The sequence below is a fragment of the Rousettus aegyptiacus genome, unplaced genomic scaffold (assembly GCF_014176215.1).
Source record: "Rousettus aegyptiacus isolate mRouAeg1 unplaced genomic scaffold, mRouAeg1.p scaffold_m13_p_11, whole genome shotgun sequence".
In the NCBI taxonomy this organism is placed as follows: domain Eukaryota; kingdom Metazoa; phylum Chordata; class Mammalia; order Chiroptera; family Pteropodidae; genus Rousettus; species Rousettus aegyptiacus.
The window spans coordinates 25434289-25452405 of record NW_023416286.1 but is presented as its reverse complement, the minus strand read 5'-3'; the positions used below and the strand labels follow the sequence as shown (position 1 = coordinate 25452405).

The window sequence follows — 18117 nt, the reverse complement described above, 5'->3', positions numbered from 1 at the left end:
TAAAAGAATAATATCATTTTCCTCTGGCAAAACAAATGAACAAACAAACAAATGAAAACATAGAATCAAAAAAAAAAAAATACTTTTCAAATGCTAAGGGAAAAGTTTTATATTTTTTCTTAAACATTTGTGTATATCTACAAATATTCCATCTGTATATCTACTCCATTCTTAGCAATTTATATATAATAACATTTATACATTATATATAAATATATAATTTATTTTATTTATAATGTCTTTATATAAAACACAGAACATTATATAGTTTATATAATATATGTTTAAATGTTTAAGAAGATATTTAAAACTTTTTCCTTAGCAATCGAAATGAATGTTTGTTTTTATTGTGTATTTTTTTTATCAAAAGTAAATGGCTTGAATCTATTTAGTTTGTATTTTTAAATGAGGCAATTTAAAAATATTTTCAAGCTGTTAATTTTCACTCTACTATTTTCACATATGCTTTTTTAATAAAAGCATTTAATTTTTGTTCCTACAGCAAGATATTAGGACAATAAAATTAAGAGATGAGGCACGCAACTATAATATCAAGCAAAGTCTCTTAGAAAAAGTATAATAAATCCATACTACAACTTTTATAATGTTGCTTTTACATTTTTAGGGAAATGACAGGAAAATATTCAGGCCTAGACCACATGTACCTTTATTTTGACTTACACTCATAAGAGATGGGAGTGCATGTATTTTATGTGTCTTATCTCTAGATCCCCATCTTTGGGAACAGAGATGGGTAAAATATGGTCCTTGGTCCAAATCCAGCCTCTGCCTGTTTTACTAGGACACAGTCATGCTTGTCGTTCATGTAGTATCTATGGCTGCTTCCTTGCTTCCATGGCAGAGTTAAATAGTTGTGACAGACCGTAGGGCCCACAAAGCTTAAATCTGTTTCTTTACAGAAAGAAATATGCCAACCTTAGTCTAGAATAGTGCCTGGCACATAGCAGGATCCCACCTATACTTACAGCATGAATATAAAGGTAATAAAATAACACTAGCTCACATAAGTGTTCAGCATTTATTTGCTCTCTGCCATGAACCGTGCTAAACACTTTATATGCATTTTATTTAATTTGAAGTTCACAACAGTATTATATAAGAAATTAGGTGTATCTTGCTTCCTTACCTCCTTCAAGTTTTTAGTCAGCTGGCACTACCTCAGTCAAGGTTTGCCTGAACACCCTATTTAAAACTACAGACTCCTGCTTTCTACCAGCCCCTTTGTTCATTCTATAGCACTTCACCGTATACCATATCACACACAGTACTTATTTTATATGCTCGTAATAATGTCTACTTTATGAGTATGTTTCTATGTTTACTTACTGATGTATCTCAGCCCACGAGTAGCCTAGATTGAGGTTAGTGTATAGTGAATGCCCAGTGAACATTAAGTGATCCAGGTAGGTCAGATAAATTGTGAGGATACCCAGGTAAGGTCTGGCTATAGCCCCATGTTGTACATCAGAGCTCATTCTCTTACTCTCTTGACGAGTTTTTCAAAGATGTAAACATAGCCATTCCATTATTGAAAAATAAATTCTAGGCCTTTTTTTAAGGTCATTTTTGACCCTCTAATGTTGAGATATATTTTACCTGATGATTACCATGTCAAAGCAGGTGCTTGCTGAAGATTTACCCAGATCACTGCACCTGGAAGTGATTGATATATCCAGATGCAAACCTTCAAGAAGAAAAGAGGCGGGATGGCATGGAACAGCAACTGAACCCAAGAGTAAAGACACATGGATGAAAAGGCCTGGGTGGAACAGCTCTCAGTGGGGATAAGCCAACTCCAGTTACAACAGCGCCAACGCAGTAGAAACCTCTGGACACGATGTGGGCCTTGTGTGATGAAAGTGGTTACCATGAGACTAGCTATCAGGCTGATAAAAAGGATTCCTTTTCTGACTGTTACCTAATAAGAGGTAAGTTTTCTGAACCCATCCTGGACAAAGACATACTTCTTACGTCCGTAAACTACCTGAAAGAAGGATCAGAACATGAACTTTCTCAATATATTTTTACAGCAAGCTCACTTTGTGAATGTTCCTTGCAAAACACACACACAAAAAGAGCTTCCTCAACAGACTGTTGGAGAGAATTCACTTGTTGAATATTCTGAATACCTGACAGACAAGCAGCTTCCTCCTGGAGGAATACCCAGCACTAACTTATCAGATCCTAAACAGGCTGCAGAATTTGCTGGAAAGAAGCCAAGAAAAAAATAAAGAATATGATGCTGCAGAAAAAAATTGTCCTCAGAGTAAATGCACAGGCAGTTGAAGAATAGAGCTTCTCTGAGGAAGCATTTCCTTGTTCATGTCCCTGAGATCACGTGTGTGCAGAATGTGGGAAAGTATTCAAAGAGAGCTCAAAACTAAAAAGACATTTTCTGATTCATACTGGAGAGAAGCCCTTTCAGTGCATTTTTGAAGGGTGCGGAAAACGCTTTTCCCTGGACTTCAACTTGCATACACGTGTACGCATCTAACTGGGGAGAAACATTTTGTGTTCTTTTGAAGGCTGTCACAAGAGGTTTGTTCAATCAAATAATCTGAAAGCTCACATCTTAACTCACACAAAATGAAAAAAAAATCAATGAAAAAGAAGATGGAAAATAATCCTTAGATGGCTAAGCATATTAACAAAAGTGTGATTGGGGACAAATATACCTCATTAATTATTGTTTCTAGCGAATAATTTTTGAATCCATATTGCAACCCTACAAGGCATATTTTTTTAACGTTACTAAGATACTCACGTAGGTCGTGATAGCTTTTAAGAACATCGTGTACAGAATTATAGCATGCTTCCAACAGGAAGATCAATAATGAATTCACTTCAAAAGCATAGTCTTTAATACATTACAAATTGGATTATTGGATATGGGGCTTATTTTCACATATTATACATATGAAATTAACTTTGGTTTTTAAGTTCGTCATTTTCAATTGTTTAACTTTTGCCTTTTAGGAATACGCTTTCTGCTGCATATGATAATCCTAAGAATGAAAATTCTACAATACATCATCAATAAGTGAATGAGTAGTTAAACCTTTTAAAAATTAAATATGTATTTTTAATCATTTTTTAAATTACTGTATCAAACTATTGAAATCATATAGCTCTATGTGAGTGGTAATTTGATAGTATCAATCCATCTGAATCATTCGATATTTTCAAATAAAAGGAAATAAAATCTCATAATATGCTATTTCTAGATTGAAAAATCAAAATGTGCATTAAAGAGAGATACCATTTTTTTGACTTTGAAAATAGCAAAAAAATGCAAAGATTGATGGTTCGGTAATGGTAAAGTGTGAAGGAAAAGCTACCCTTCTATTTTTGGTCAAGGTATAAGTTGCCACGATCATTTTTGGAGTATTTAAGCCGCCATGTAGTTGGTTTAAACAACAGAAATTTATCGTCTCATAATTCTGGAGGCAAGAAGGCCAAAACTCTGAGGGTTGTGAAGGAGGATTTGTTCCAGGCTCCTCTCGTCTTGTAGATGGCTGTCCTCATGTCTGCGTGATGTTCTTTCACTTCACGTCATTTTCCCTCTGTGCATGTTCACGTGCAGATTTGCTCTTACAAGAACATTAATCACTGCATTAGGATCCACCCTAAAGACCTCTTTTTAAATTTGATTACCTCTGTAAAGACTCCATCTCCGAATAAGGTCACATTCTGAGGTAATGAGTTAGGATTTCAACATGAATTTCTGGCAGTACACAGTTCAATCTATAATGTGCATTTTTGTTAGACTCAATAATTTTATTTCTAAAATTCAATCCTATAGAAATATTTATACCAATGTACAAAGATATGTGTTCAAACATGTTAATTGAAACATATTTTAACAGTAATAAATTCATAACTTAAATGTCTATTAAAAGGGAACAAATTACGTAAATAATGATACCTCTATTCAATAGAAATGTGCAAATATCCTCAATGGAAGCTTGGCTATAGAGAGAAGGAAAGAGGACCATAGTTAGAGGAAAGCCATAAAATAGAAGAAGTTGTTTTTAATAGATGAATCAGAATCTTATGTATTTATATGTTGTGGAAGCAAATTTAGAGAAAGTGGTTAGCTATTCTGGATAAGGAAGGAAATTGATTGTACAGAAATACCTAGTAAAATAAAACAGTAGGTCTAATATAGGGATTAACTTATTTTTATGATTATAAACTGAATTCTTCATTGTAATCAACTTATAATAGACAGAAAATGTGCAGCTATTTAACTTTGAATGCATTTTTCCCCATAGTCTATATTATAAATAACTAGATATTGTTAGAATGCCATATTTCTTTCACTTTAAAATTTAAGATGCCATTGGAGATAATGGTAATATGTAATGTGAATTGACCAGCTTCCAGAAAAAAAAAAAGTCACACTATAAACAAATAAACTTTAAGATTAATCTTGATTTTAGAAATGCCAAAATGTAAATACATGTATGGCTTAAAAACAAAGAAAAAATCAAGGGCTTACATTTTGACCCCAGGATGAGGTAATTGTTACTATAGACTATTGTGGAATTTTAATTTTTTAATTGATAATATATTTGGTATGGCATTTATGCCATCATTTCTATAAGAATGTGGGTCTTGCATCTCTATTAAAAGGAATGTTTGATAAATAATCCATTCATAAGTGTGGAATTTCCTCTAAATCAAATACTCAAGTATAGAATTTAGGATGGGAATGTGGTGTTTGATTAAGATAAGGGAGTATATGTTTGTGTGGTTTTTGCTTTGACAGCAGTGTTTGCTTTAGTCCTCTATAGCTTTCTACTTCAGAGTTGAATCAGGACATAGCACCTCTGAAGACTAAGGAAAAGGTGGGATTAAATAGAAAGCTATCAAGACTAGGTAAAATCAATGGCAGGGTTTAGGCTACACACTCTTGAGACCTGGGACTCAGAGCATCAAGAAGGATCAAGCTTGCCTTCCCTTGTGTGGAAGCTGCTTTATTTTGAATAGCACTCCTTCTGGAGCTGAAAAGCCAAAAGCTCAGTATTTACAACCCCAAAGTTTAAACGTACAAGGAAAAGAACATCAATCTGATAAAGTGCTTGTATATCTGGATTTCAAGGCTTAGTTAAATTCTGACTTAGGAATAGGATGCTACTTGGCTAGATTCCTAGGGCTGTTTTGTTTTGTTTTGGTTTGGTTTGTTTGGTTTTTTTCCAAAGAAGAATCCTAAAACTGTTCAGAATGTAAGAGAAAGAAGGCTTGTGGCTGTAATGGACAAAATAAAGGGAAAGGAGATTAGATAATGATGATATGTCAACTGAAATCTTTCCTAATGTTTTGGAGAAGAGATGGACATATGTTTTCCACATACATATTTTAAGAAAGAAGAATAAACACAAGATGTGTGAACATATCCAGAGAAAGCTGAAAAAGGAAATTGTTCCATCTAGATTTTACAGTCTCCAGATACTGGCATTTTACAAACCCCAAATCCTAATGAGTGAATAAATACTTTTGTTTTCATGCTGGAATTTGGATTCATGGTCCATTTTCCTTTTTTACAATAGCCATAACGTTGTCAAAAGGTAAGATTAGATAAATGCTTTGTACAAAAGATTCAAAATCTTGAGGCAGAACCTATCCTTTCTTGATATTACTAATATATAAGGCATAGTTAATTGGCAGTTAATAAATTATGGAATGAATAAATGGAGAAAATACAGCTTAATATGTTTTTTGAAACATAATAGCTATCAAAATTATATATATAATTCAAAAACATAAAATATTACTTGTTTATACACAAAATCTGGTTACTGTGAAATAAAGCTAAATAACTTTATTAAAGTAGCACATGCTCACTGAAAGAAAAAAAGTATGTGTTTATTACCCATGCATACATTAACTCTTATCAAAAGTAATCATTACTCTTAAAAGACTTTTAAAAATTGCTACATCATTTGGTTATTTTTATTAATAAAGAAAATTGTCTTAAATTTTATTACTCTCTTTTAAAAAAATTTCTTCATCCTTTAAAAGTAACAAGAGACTGAGGATCTGTTCACCTACTAATATCTTGGATAATAGATTACTAACCTGCATTGAAATTTTTATCTAACGAGACTGTGATTGAGTAGTTAAAGATATGTCAAACCATTTATATTCTTACTTTACATTAGGGTCTTTTATTTTATTCTTTGTGATATGAGCACAGGTCTCTCAAACACCCAAATTTAATTTCTGTATTTTACCTTAGCTATAACATACATCAGTGGACATGGAATTTCTACCCTATTCCATCCCAAAAGAATTCTATCTGAAAGCACATTTGTAATACATTACTTTCCTACCGAATATGCATGTGTCGAAATTCATATGTGCTTATGTTTTAATTACCTAATGCACTAGCTCCGGCTGAATAAATTGCATGATTACATCCTACATTGGACACAGAACAGTGCAAGTTATATTAAAAAGCCATTATATTTGCAACTCTGAGCAAAAGACTATAATTAAAAGGCAATTGGATGAAATTAGCTTTGAGAGTACAAGAGTTTAAGTAGAATTTAGTAAATGAACATTAATGGTTAACATGTGGTTTTTATTAGGTCTTTTGCTTCTTCTCTCTATGACCCCAGGGTTGAATTTCTTAGATGTCAGTGGACCAGACATGTGAAAACACTTGTACAAAGCCATGTTTCACCAGGCAGCTAAAGTTATATCCATAAAAAAGCCAACATAACTTTTGTGACTTTAGTAAATCAAAGGTATTAGGTAGGCTAAAATGATACCCTAGGCATTAATAAATTATTTTTAATACTCCTAAGATCTCAGGTATGTGTCATAAAAAGCATAGTACATGTTTCCTGTAACTCACAATATAGGTCATAAAATACACATGTACCGATCAAAAAAAAAAAAAAAGTAATAAAACTAGAGAACTTTGATTATTCTGACCATTAAATAAAAAGTTGTGAAAGTTACACACAATATGTGTAATGACACCTCATCTTTGTTTAAAGCAGCCAATACATTGGTAAACTGCCGAGGACTCAGCATGCACTTTGATGATATTTGTGTGGGAAGGGAGGTGGATAGAAATCTTTGTGTTTATGAGGTATATAGGCCTAATAGATGTTATACTTATGGCAGATTAAAGATGGCTGCAAATTCTTTACAACTCCTGCTATTGAGAGTTAGGGTATATTTCCCTTCCCCTTGAGTCTCGGCTGGTTTGTGAATGCTTTGATTAATAAAATATAAAGTAATCGATGCTATAATAGCTATGCGAATTCCAGGCCCAGCATCTAAGAGGCTTGGCAGCAACTGCGTTACTATCTTAGAAACCAACTGCCATTTAATAAGTATGATTACCCTAATACCACCATCCTGAGCAAGATAAGATGTGAAGAGAGAGAGCAAGGAAGGCATAGTGAGGTGTCAGACTTGAGTGAAGGAGCCATCTTGGAAGTCATCCAGCCCTAGACACTCCCAAGTGATGTCAAATGAACTTTAAGACCTGGATGGCCCCTTCCCCTAAGTTTCTGACCCACAAAATAATGAACAAACTAATTTTTTTTTACATGGTGACTATAGTTGATAACGCTATTGAGAAATTTAAATTTGCTAAGAGAGTAGAACTTAAATGTTCTCACTATATTCTATATATAATATATGTGAGTTTATATATGAATACATATAAACAAACATGTGAGGTGATATATATATTTACATATATAAATAAATATGTGAAATATGAGAGAGAACCTTATAGAATTTGGTGAGGGACGAATTCTGGAGGCTTTATAAGCCATTTTAAAGAGTTAAAATGTCTCGTAGTCAATAAAGGGAGCAGGTTAAACAAATAAGTGACATGATCAAATTCACTTTTTAGAAAAGTCATTTAGAATGCAGAGTAAAAGATGGACTGGAAGTAGGAAAACGGGCAGCTGTTGAGATGACATGTCTTATTAAAACAGTCTTATTGGACTTTACATTTCTACCATAAGCATAAAACACAATGAGTAATGGTTGTTTGAATAAATAAAACTAATGGTGGCTTGCCTAGACATAATTAAAATGACTTCCAAGCAGTAGTACAAATAAAAAAGTAACAGATGTACTTAACTTAGCATTACTGACACGACAATCAAAATTCAAATAACCCAATTAAAAAATGAGCTTAGGTTTTAAATAGACGTTTTTCCAAAGGAGATATGTAAATGGCCAATAAGAATATGAAAGGAGGCTCAACATTATTAGTCGTTAGGGAGATGCAGGTCAAAACCACTATCATACTACTACACACTCACTTGAATGGCTATAGAAAAAAAAAAAAGGTAGCTGGAAAGTAGGTAAATGTAAATCCGCTGTCAGTGGCAATGTAAAATGGCGAATCCATTTTGAAAAACAGTTTAGCAGATCCTCAAAAAGGTAAGAAGTTATCATATGACCCATCAATTTTACTCCTAGGTATATACCCAAAAGAGATGTAAAAATATGTTCACACAAAATTTGTATACGAATGCTCGTTACAGCACGATTCATTCATTATAGTTCAAAAATGTCCTCCGACCGATGAATGGATAAACAAAACCCAATATAGCCATACGATGGAATATTATGTCAGCCATAAAAAAGAATGAAGCACTAATACATGTTATAACATGGATGAACCCTGAAGACATGCTAAGTTAAAGAAGCCAGATACAAACTTCCCTATATTGCAACATTCCATTTGAAACATCCAGTAGAGACAAATGCATAGAAACTGAAAGCAGATTAGTGATTACCAAGGACTAGGGCATGGAGAGAATAGGCAGTGACTTGTGCATAGCTTCTTTTGGGGGTAATAAAAATATTTTAAAATTAGATAGTGCCGATCGTTGTGGAATTCTGTGAATGTACTATAAAACATGAAATTGTGTATTTTAAAAGGGTGACTTTTATGATACATGAATTGTATCTCAATGAAGCTGTCATAACTCAGATAGTCTTACTATGTTACAGTCACTTTAGTCAAAAGTAATAATGTAATACATTAAACACTCAGAAGGTTAGATAGCTGGTGTTAAGAACTTAGACTTAGACTTAGAATCAGGCAAACTGAATGGAAACTTAGTTCCATCACATAGAAGCTGTGTGACCTTGGACAAATCACATAACTTCTCTCGACATTTTAGTCATCTGTAAAATAATAAGATCTATCAGAGATGTTTCGAAGATAAATGAGACAATGGAGAAACAAATCCTACACTAGAGTGCCTAAGAAATAAATGTTCAATATTATTATTACCTCTGGTGGGTAGACCATGTCAAAGCCATGGCCCTGACCCTTGAGGTTCTTAAAGTCTTATAGCACAATATAGGTGGTCGATATAAACCATTATATTTGTACTTCCTTAATGAACATATATTATAAGCTTTTGAAAAGTGCGTTGAAGATGAAAATACTTTAAGTCAGTCACTTGTAGTTTTGTTTGTTTGCTAAAATTAAAACACACATAAAAACAAAACAAAAAAAAACTCTGCAGCTTATACATTTGAGGAATTCAGAATGGGTAAATTTGATATTTACAAAGCCTAGATCACCTTCCCTTCCTTACATTAGCCAGCTTCCGTGGACATTTTCTGTTATTCATGAACAAGGTGATTTGAGATCTTTCTTTCAGCATCACGGCTTCCCCCTAATTCCCCAGGCAGAGCCACAGTGGTGTCCTAGGATTCCATCATGGGAAAGATCTGATGGTGTCCCTCTGGGGCTAGGTTTTCTCTAGATAAAATTTTCCTTACAAATTTAAAAATTTTTTATTGCAGGATCTTTTTGGACAAAGTAAAAATATTGTATAAAGAGTATTCATAAATTTTAAGAATTTTTACCAAGTTCTTGATTTTTAGGTCTCTTCTGAGAGAGTGAGGGTGGGACTCAGTGAATGTTCCCTTTGTCTTGATCTGCAGTAGTGAGGCCCTTAAGATGGTCCTCTGTCCAGTCCGTAGATATAATTCAGGTCCAATGGTATGTGTTTTCTGGTATTAGGAAAATATTTTCTCTCTTTGAAGATCTCAAGACTAGGTGACACTTTAGGACTCTAGATATATCCATTATGAGATCTGAGATACAAAATATTCTGAGTACTACAACTAAAGACATCTCAAATGGCAAGATAGCAAGATGCAAATTTAAAAGTCTCCCTCATTAGAATGTAATTCTAAGAACTGTTTTAGTTCCAAAAGTCTCTTCCAATTTAACATTGTTGACATGTGATAAAAGGATCAATTTTAAGATAATATAATAAAAAGTAAGAGAAGGAAAGCTTATCATAGATTTGTTATTATTGCTATTATCATTACTATTACTAATCACTGAGGACGCTATTGCTAAAACTGTGATCTTGGCTTTTAAAAAATTATGCAAGGTTATTTTAGCTTTGACTTAGATAATAAAAATGCATGTTCACATTTGCAAAGTGCTTTGAAAACAGGAAGTGCCGTGGGAGCATAAAATTCATGTTAGGTACTGAATGTGTCTCTGCCAAAATTTATATTTTGAAAACCTAACTCCTAGTACCTCAGAATATAAGACATAGTCTTTAAAGAGATAATCAAGTTAAAATGACATGATTAGGTGAACTCAAATTTAATCTGACTGGTATCTTTATAAGAAGAGGAAATGCGGACACAGGAAGAGAAACCAGGGGTGTGAGCCTGCAGAAGAAAGGCCATGTGAAGACACAGTGAGAAGACAGCCATTGAAAAAACAAGAGAGAGAGAAGTCTCAGAAGAAACCAAACCTGCCAACACCTGGATATTGTGCTTCCGGTCTCCAGAATGTGAGAAAACAAATTTCTACTGTTTAAGCCACCCAGTCTATGGTATTTTGTTATGGCAGACTGAGCACACTATACGGGGAACTTTGTGGAATTCCAGTCAGAGGAAAGTACACATGGAGGCCTGAAATGGCATTGCACAGTCAGGGAATAAAATGTTTGACAAGAACTGAAAGAGGATCAACTGGAGAGGTGGCTGGAGCCTGGTGCTAACCAAACTTTTATAACATCCTTAGAAGTTTTAATTTCTTATATACAGAATGTAAAGCCATCGAAGAAAGAATTCTAGTTTTTTTAATTGCTTGTTGTTTTTGTTATAAGAACTGAGTTCATTTCCAAGAAATATGGCAAAGTATAAAGTGTAAATGAAAGAAAAATACACTAAACATTTCAACAGCTGGAAGGAACCAGTTCAGTGAATATATTCTTAAAAAAAAAAGTCAGTTTAATCAGAATAGCAATAAATTCAGAATCTGTACATTATATTGAATGCTATAATATGACCTACAGATGTGAGTATAGGGGAAGATGACCGGAGAATGACAGTTGAAAGTAAGAAATATTAAAAGCCCGAAAAGGGCTGAAATGTAAGATAGAAGAAGAGAGAGATGAATAAGGAAATATTGAGGTAAAATGTTCAGCCATGATGAGGCGTGGGAGGAGGCAACATCTAGAACAGTCCTCAGGTTTTCAACTTGGTAGAGTGGCTCAATCGCAATGCCGTTAAGTGGGAGGAAACTGGAAATGAAGAAGAGAAGCAAGGAGAGACCACATGGTGAGTTCTGTTTAAGAGGAGAATTATTTCGAAGTGGCAATTGTGCATATTTGGGGGAAAAATCACTGTGAAAAGGTAGCTTAATCAAATGTGACTGTGGAAGCTACAAGTATTACAGAATTCACTTTCCAAAATGTTTTTGTTTTCTTAAGATAATTTAACTTTGTTTTGCTAAATAAGTAAACAAAACAGAAATAAATAGTATTTTAACAGGTTTAATGTAAAATGATTTAACTACATTTTCAACTCTCCTAGTTGACTAGCAAGTCTATGACAAAATCAAAATATTTAAAACTGAAATCAAAATCAAAACAGATCAGAAAAGCTAGTTCCTCTCAGCATTCAAATATTTTTTTGCATAGAAGATAGATATGATCAAGAATGTTCAGCCAAACCTTTAAAATAATTAAGACTTCAAAGCCTTGCTATCTAGAAATTTCTCTAGTCAAAGAAATAACCATAGCTGTAAAATAGCTGACACGCCATTTATTGAAACAGCAGTCGACTAATGCTTCTCCTTGTTTCAAGGGTACATTATAAATCAACTTAGAGGGGCAAAAGTCTTGTAGGAAACCTATACAAGGATGAGCAGAACAATTTAAACTATAAAAAAGTCATACAGTGAATATCTTACAAAAAGAATGAGATTTAAAGGAATGATAATTAACAGAAATTACCACAGCTGGCATCCAGTAAATTTTAATTGTGAAGATCATATAAATTGATTTATAATGTTCCCATGTGACTAATGAAAGTAGATTGGTGACCATATTGTTCTAAATGATTGTTAGAGAACATTATTACTTTAGAGAAGCTCATGTTAATAATAAAATCATTATCACCAAAGAATAAACAAAATAATAATTTTTAGAATCAACATTTTTGGTTTTAACACTCATGTTTTATGAACTATCTTTCAAAGTGATTTAAAAAAGAAAACTCTAAAGAAGCATCAGTTCTGCTTTTCATCTTATTTTTCCCTTGGAGGAGAGGGGCATTCGAAACTTTCGTGATGTAGCACTTAGAAAGGTTAATTATTCATACCGAACAATAAAGAGGAAGCACTAGATTTAATTGGACATATGCTTCTCACATTTAAAGATAGGGGAGTAGATAATTATGTCCCTTTTGTGTCCTTCTGAAGGAAATAAAGAGAATCGGTAATGTCTCACATAAGTCTTAAAGAAAGAAAATGTAGAGCATGCATTTTTGTAAATTACTCACTCATTAAGGAAAAATCTCAGAAGAAATGAGGTCTCAAGAAAATGTTATCCTTTCACAGAACTTAGAATCAGATTTCAATATCTTATCTTAGAAACCAGTAAATTTGACATCCTTCCTCTAGATACCAGGAGGAAGTTCTAACATACAAAGTTTTACCTGGATACAAAAGCTTCCTGATCAAGGAAATAGTTGAAGGAAAAAAACAAAAACAAAAAACAGGTCACAGAGAATTTCAATAAATTCTGGTTCAGGCTTGTATGAAAATGGGGACAATAATATTCTATTGCTCAAAGCAAATAAACTAACTGAAACTGCATAGAGGAAGAGAAACTAATTCTGTTTGTTTACCTCTGTATCTCCTGTACTTACTGCAGTATCTAGCATGTAGTAGGTAGGCAGGATCTATATGTTAAAAGAATAAACTTTGCAAAGGTCAATTCTAGGACATCTGTTGACAAGAAGTAACAGCATTCTTAGAGTAAGAACTATTCATTTATTCATCACATTTTTAAATGCAAATCTTTATTGAAGTATTAAATACAGAAAAATGTATAAAAGATAAAGACACTCACATCCCACTTAACTGGTGCCAGATATTACCCATCCTCACCCAATAGGTAACCACTCTGCTGACCTCTAACACTATTTTTACTGTTGATGGCATCTGGGAAGTGTCCAGTTTGAAGCTATGAATAGGACTGCTGCAAAGATTCTTGTTAGGTCTTTTGGAGAAAAATATGCCCTTTTTTTCTGTATATAATTAGAAGTGGATTGCTCATTTTTTGGATATATATATGACGAACTTTAAAGATAGTTCAATTTTCCAAAGTGAGAGAGAAAATTCCTCTAGAACTTTCTAAAGAGATGGACAGGTACCTTTTTTATTTTTTTAATTTTTTTATTTTATGCGTATCACAACACACAAGCCAATCTTCCTCAGTCTGCTTCGCTCAATTCCGTGCCCTGGGACTCAGTCTTTGCACATTCTCTTCTTGGTCTACTCTCCTCCAGTGATCACATCCTGTTTGAGGCCTTTAAATGTCTTATGTAGATGACATAAGTCCTCATATTTATACTGCCAACTCGTCATCTCTACTTAATGCCTTATATGTTTCTCAAACTCAACATGTTCCTATCTCATCACCCTAGAGTCCTCTTCTTCCCACCATCTCCCTATCTCGCGTTACTGTTGTACATCCAGACTCCTCTTGGCCACACTGACCTCCTTATGGAACTTACAGGTATGTTCCCACTTCAGGGGCTTTTCACTCGCTGTTGTCTGTCCTACCTGGAAGACTCCTCCAGATATTCGCTGGCTGCCTCGCCCCATAACCTTCGAGCCTTTGCTCTAGTGGAATCTTCACATCAACATCTTATCTGATTACTCAGTTTAAAATGGACTCTCCCCATCCTTGCCCCCACCAGAAGTCCTTATCTTCCTTTCTGCTTTATTTTTCTCCAAAACACTCATCATTACCTAACAGACAATATATTTTACTTATTTATTTCGTTTATTATCCATCTCTTTCCTCTGAAATGTAAACCCGATGAGGGTAGAAATGTTTTTTCACTTTTGTATATCCCATGAATTCAGTAACTTTTTTTTTTTTTTTTTTTTTTTTTGTGTATCCCAAGCACCAAGAAGAGAGCCTGGCTCACAGTAGGCACACAAAAAATATATACCTAGTGAAAAAATAAACTTACTGACATTTTGTTTGGCAATCTGTTAATGAATAGCTTGAAATTAAAATATAATACTACAAATATAGTCTTACAAGTAACCCACAAGAAAGAAATGATAATTATTTGTCGATATAATGTGATAGCTTTTCATAGATTCCACAAAATAGCTTCAAATATTGGTTTTGTTTATAGACTTTTATTATTTTGGGGGTTTTACATACTACAACTTTTCTCAGTATCTTCCTTGAGTCAAAATAGACACTGAACTTTATACACTATACAAAGATCGAACAAATTCTCTGCATAATTTAGTAAACTCTAGTTAGTATGAGATATGGAATCCAATTTCTGCGTCCTAAAAAATTTTTAAATGTAAAGAAAAAAATGTTTTAAGTATTTTTTTCATCGCAAAACAAAATAATGAAGTATGGGTAAAGGGATATCTGCATGGGTGATGAAGGCCTGTCTGAGTGCCTAAATTCTAATTCCTCTAGTTCCTCTGTCTTCTACCCTTGTATAAAAGAAAAAAGTGACTGGTCAGAGGACCTCACTCATAAAATCCTTTCCAGCAGACTAATTTAATTTATAGATTGGATAAAAATCTTTAAGCATTTACTTTTCACTTATTGGAAATTTTAATACTGAATGGAATATATGATCAAGATCCATAAAAATAACAGAACATGAGCGAAGCATTAGCTTCATCACTGTCACCCTTCTTTCTTTGTATGTCATCACTATCAAGTATGTAGTATGTTTCCTCTCCTTCTATGCATTTGTATGTGTGTGTATGCGTGTGTATCTAAGTCTGCAGTAAATACAGCATGGACGGTGTGATCTTATTTTTCATAAAATTGTTATACATGTCTATGTATATGTAGTGGGATTTTAAAAGACAATTTCATATAAATACTTTCAATATGATATACAAACATTTTTTTTCTAGTAGCACTATATTCTAGATAGTCTTCTTTGCGCATAAAGGTCTACACACAGTTTTTAATGGTTGCTTAGTATCCCTTAATAGGAATGCATTGTATTTTATTTAATTATTTCTTATTGAAAGATTTAATTTTCAATTGTTCACAGCTTTTTATTATCATCAGAAATATTACAGTGAATGCCTGGCATATAATTTGTGCATAAATTGTAAACATTTCTCTAAGTCATGGGTTCTTGGAGTGTGGGTCTGAGGACCCCATTGTGTTATTTGCCTTTATCATGATGTCAGCATTTACACTTACAATGCAAAGGCAATAATGAATAAACTGATTTACATTTAAGAACAAATCAAAGCAGTGGAATCAAACTGTACTAGTAGTCATTATATTTTTCTCTGCCATGAAAAGAAAACAAGAGTCTGTTTCATTTAAAAAAGTCTTGATGAAACAGTAAAAATAATACTATTAAATCTCAACCCTCAAATGCACATTATTTTAATATTCTGTCTTATGAAATGGAAATAGGCATAAAGCACTGTTGTTGCATACCTAAGTACAATGGTTGCCTTGAAAAAAAACATTTATAGAATTAGTAAAATCGAGAGCTAAATTAGCTGGTTTTCTTGTGGAACATAAATTTTACTTGATAAAAACAACTGAGAAACAAGCTATGATTATTTAGAGTTGGATATATTGTGGACATATTCTCAAGTATAAATGAAGTGAGCCTGTCATCTCAAGGAAAAAGCTGAATATCTTTTGTCAATGATAAAATTTGAGGTTTTACAAGGAAATCAGAATTTTGGAAAACTTGTATTCACCACTGTGGACTTGACAGTTTGCCTATATTTCAAGATTTTCTGATGAAATTAATGATGCAATTTGTAAATGTTGATTTTTTTATATTGTCTAATGAAATGTGTCAATATTTGAAAGATCTGCATAACTCAGTGAACCAATACTTTTTAAATTACTGGTGCATCATATTATAAAATTATACATGAGAAAAAGTGCACATTATTCAATCAGATGAATTATTTAATGTAACAATGCACAAAATTTATTGCCACAGTTTCAGATTCCATAATATAAATAATCTTTAAAAAACTATGCTCAAAGCGTTTTGGTGTAGATTCAAAGAATAGTCACAATTATCTAAAATAATTGTTAAAATTCTCATCCCTTTTTTGACACATATCTGAGTGAGACTGGATTTTCTTCATATACTTCACTCAAATAAGCATATCAAACAGATTGAATGCAGCAGATATGAGAATCTATCCTCTGTAAATCCTGTTAAGTGACACTTTTCTTCTAAAAAGAGAAGACACATTAAGTAATCATTCCAGAGTCTCCAAGGTCAAAATCTATACTTTAGATTTGTCTAACATATTTTAAAAATAAGAATTCTTACTTTGATCAGTTCATTCAGAAACAAAATTTCACTCAGATTCAAATGTGGTATAAATAAATATATGACAATTTTAAAAGCCTAGCCAATTATTTATTGCAAAAGTGCCATGATAAAGTTTTCTGTCTGATTTGTCACAAATCTTTAGCACTGTCTGCTAGAATTCTAGGTACAGTTGAAGGACTGTAATTGAAAGTAGAATAGAACAGATGAGTATACAGAAATGATGGAAATATGGGAATGACAGAACCAATAATAATAAAAAATTACGAGAAAACCTCTAATATCTCACTTTAACCATTAAACTTTTTGAAGTTAGAAGCCCATATGTTAGTGTAATACATACTGATACAAGGCTTTTTGACTAATAATTTTAGGTTATCATTCTCACTTATTATCATAAATGCACACACAAAACAATTATATATTGCCTTGCTTTATTCCTCTGGTACCCTTATCGCTACGCCAGAGTTCTTATTTTATGTAGTGATTCACAACCTTTTAGTTTAATTATTGTCCCTAAATCTCTCTCTCAAAAAAAAAGAAAAGAAAAGAAAAGAAAAGAAAAGAAAAGAAAAGAAAAGAAAAGAAAAGAAAAGAAAACTTGGACCCAGGGGGATACATTAAAGGACACTACAAAGGACAACCAGCCAAACCATCAATCATGGGGGTTAGAAAGAGAGAGAATCAAAACACAATATCTTCAGAAAAAGATAATTCTGAAAATTTTAGAGAAATTTGAACACTAACTAGATATTACATGATATTAAAAAATTATTAACCGTTTCAGGTACAAAAATAATATTGCAATGTGATGTTTTAAAAGTCCTCGTTTCTTAGTAATACATAGTGATGTGTTTATAAATAAAATTATGGTGTCTGGAATTTCTTTACAAAGAAAATCAAACAGGTATCTGGGTGAAAGCAGACTAGAGATAAAATTCTATTTGTCATATGTTGATACATATTAATGCAGGTACATATGGAATGTTATATTATTTTTTCTACTTTGGCGTATGTTTTAAGTTTTCAATAATAAAGAAATATTAAAAGACAAAAGAAATTAAGACTCCTATGATAAAAAGGGAAATGCCACTCACATCTTTGGCATTTGTGAGCATTCTGTAATACTTATTATTAATAGAAAATTTAAATGACATAAGATTACAGTACTCTCATTGCATGGAACTCAAAGATATTTGAAAGATGCTCTAATTGGCTTATATACAATGATTCTGAGTTTAGAGAGCA

General features: G+C 32.8%; 1 protein-coding gene across 1 annotated transcript; it reads left to right on the top strand.

The window, feature by feature from the left end:
* Positions 1-1858: 1858 nt before the first annotated feature.
* ZFP42 (ZFP42 zinc finger protein) lies at positions 1859-2611 on the top strand. The gene is given in 5 exon segments (XM_016129339.2): positions 1859-2076; positions 2078-2240; positions 2242-2293; positions 2296-2349; positions 2352-2611. Coding segments are annotated over 5 exon segments (747 nt in total).
* The last annotated feature ends 15506 nt before the right edge of the window (positions 2612-18117 follow it).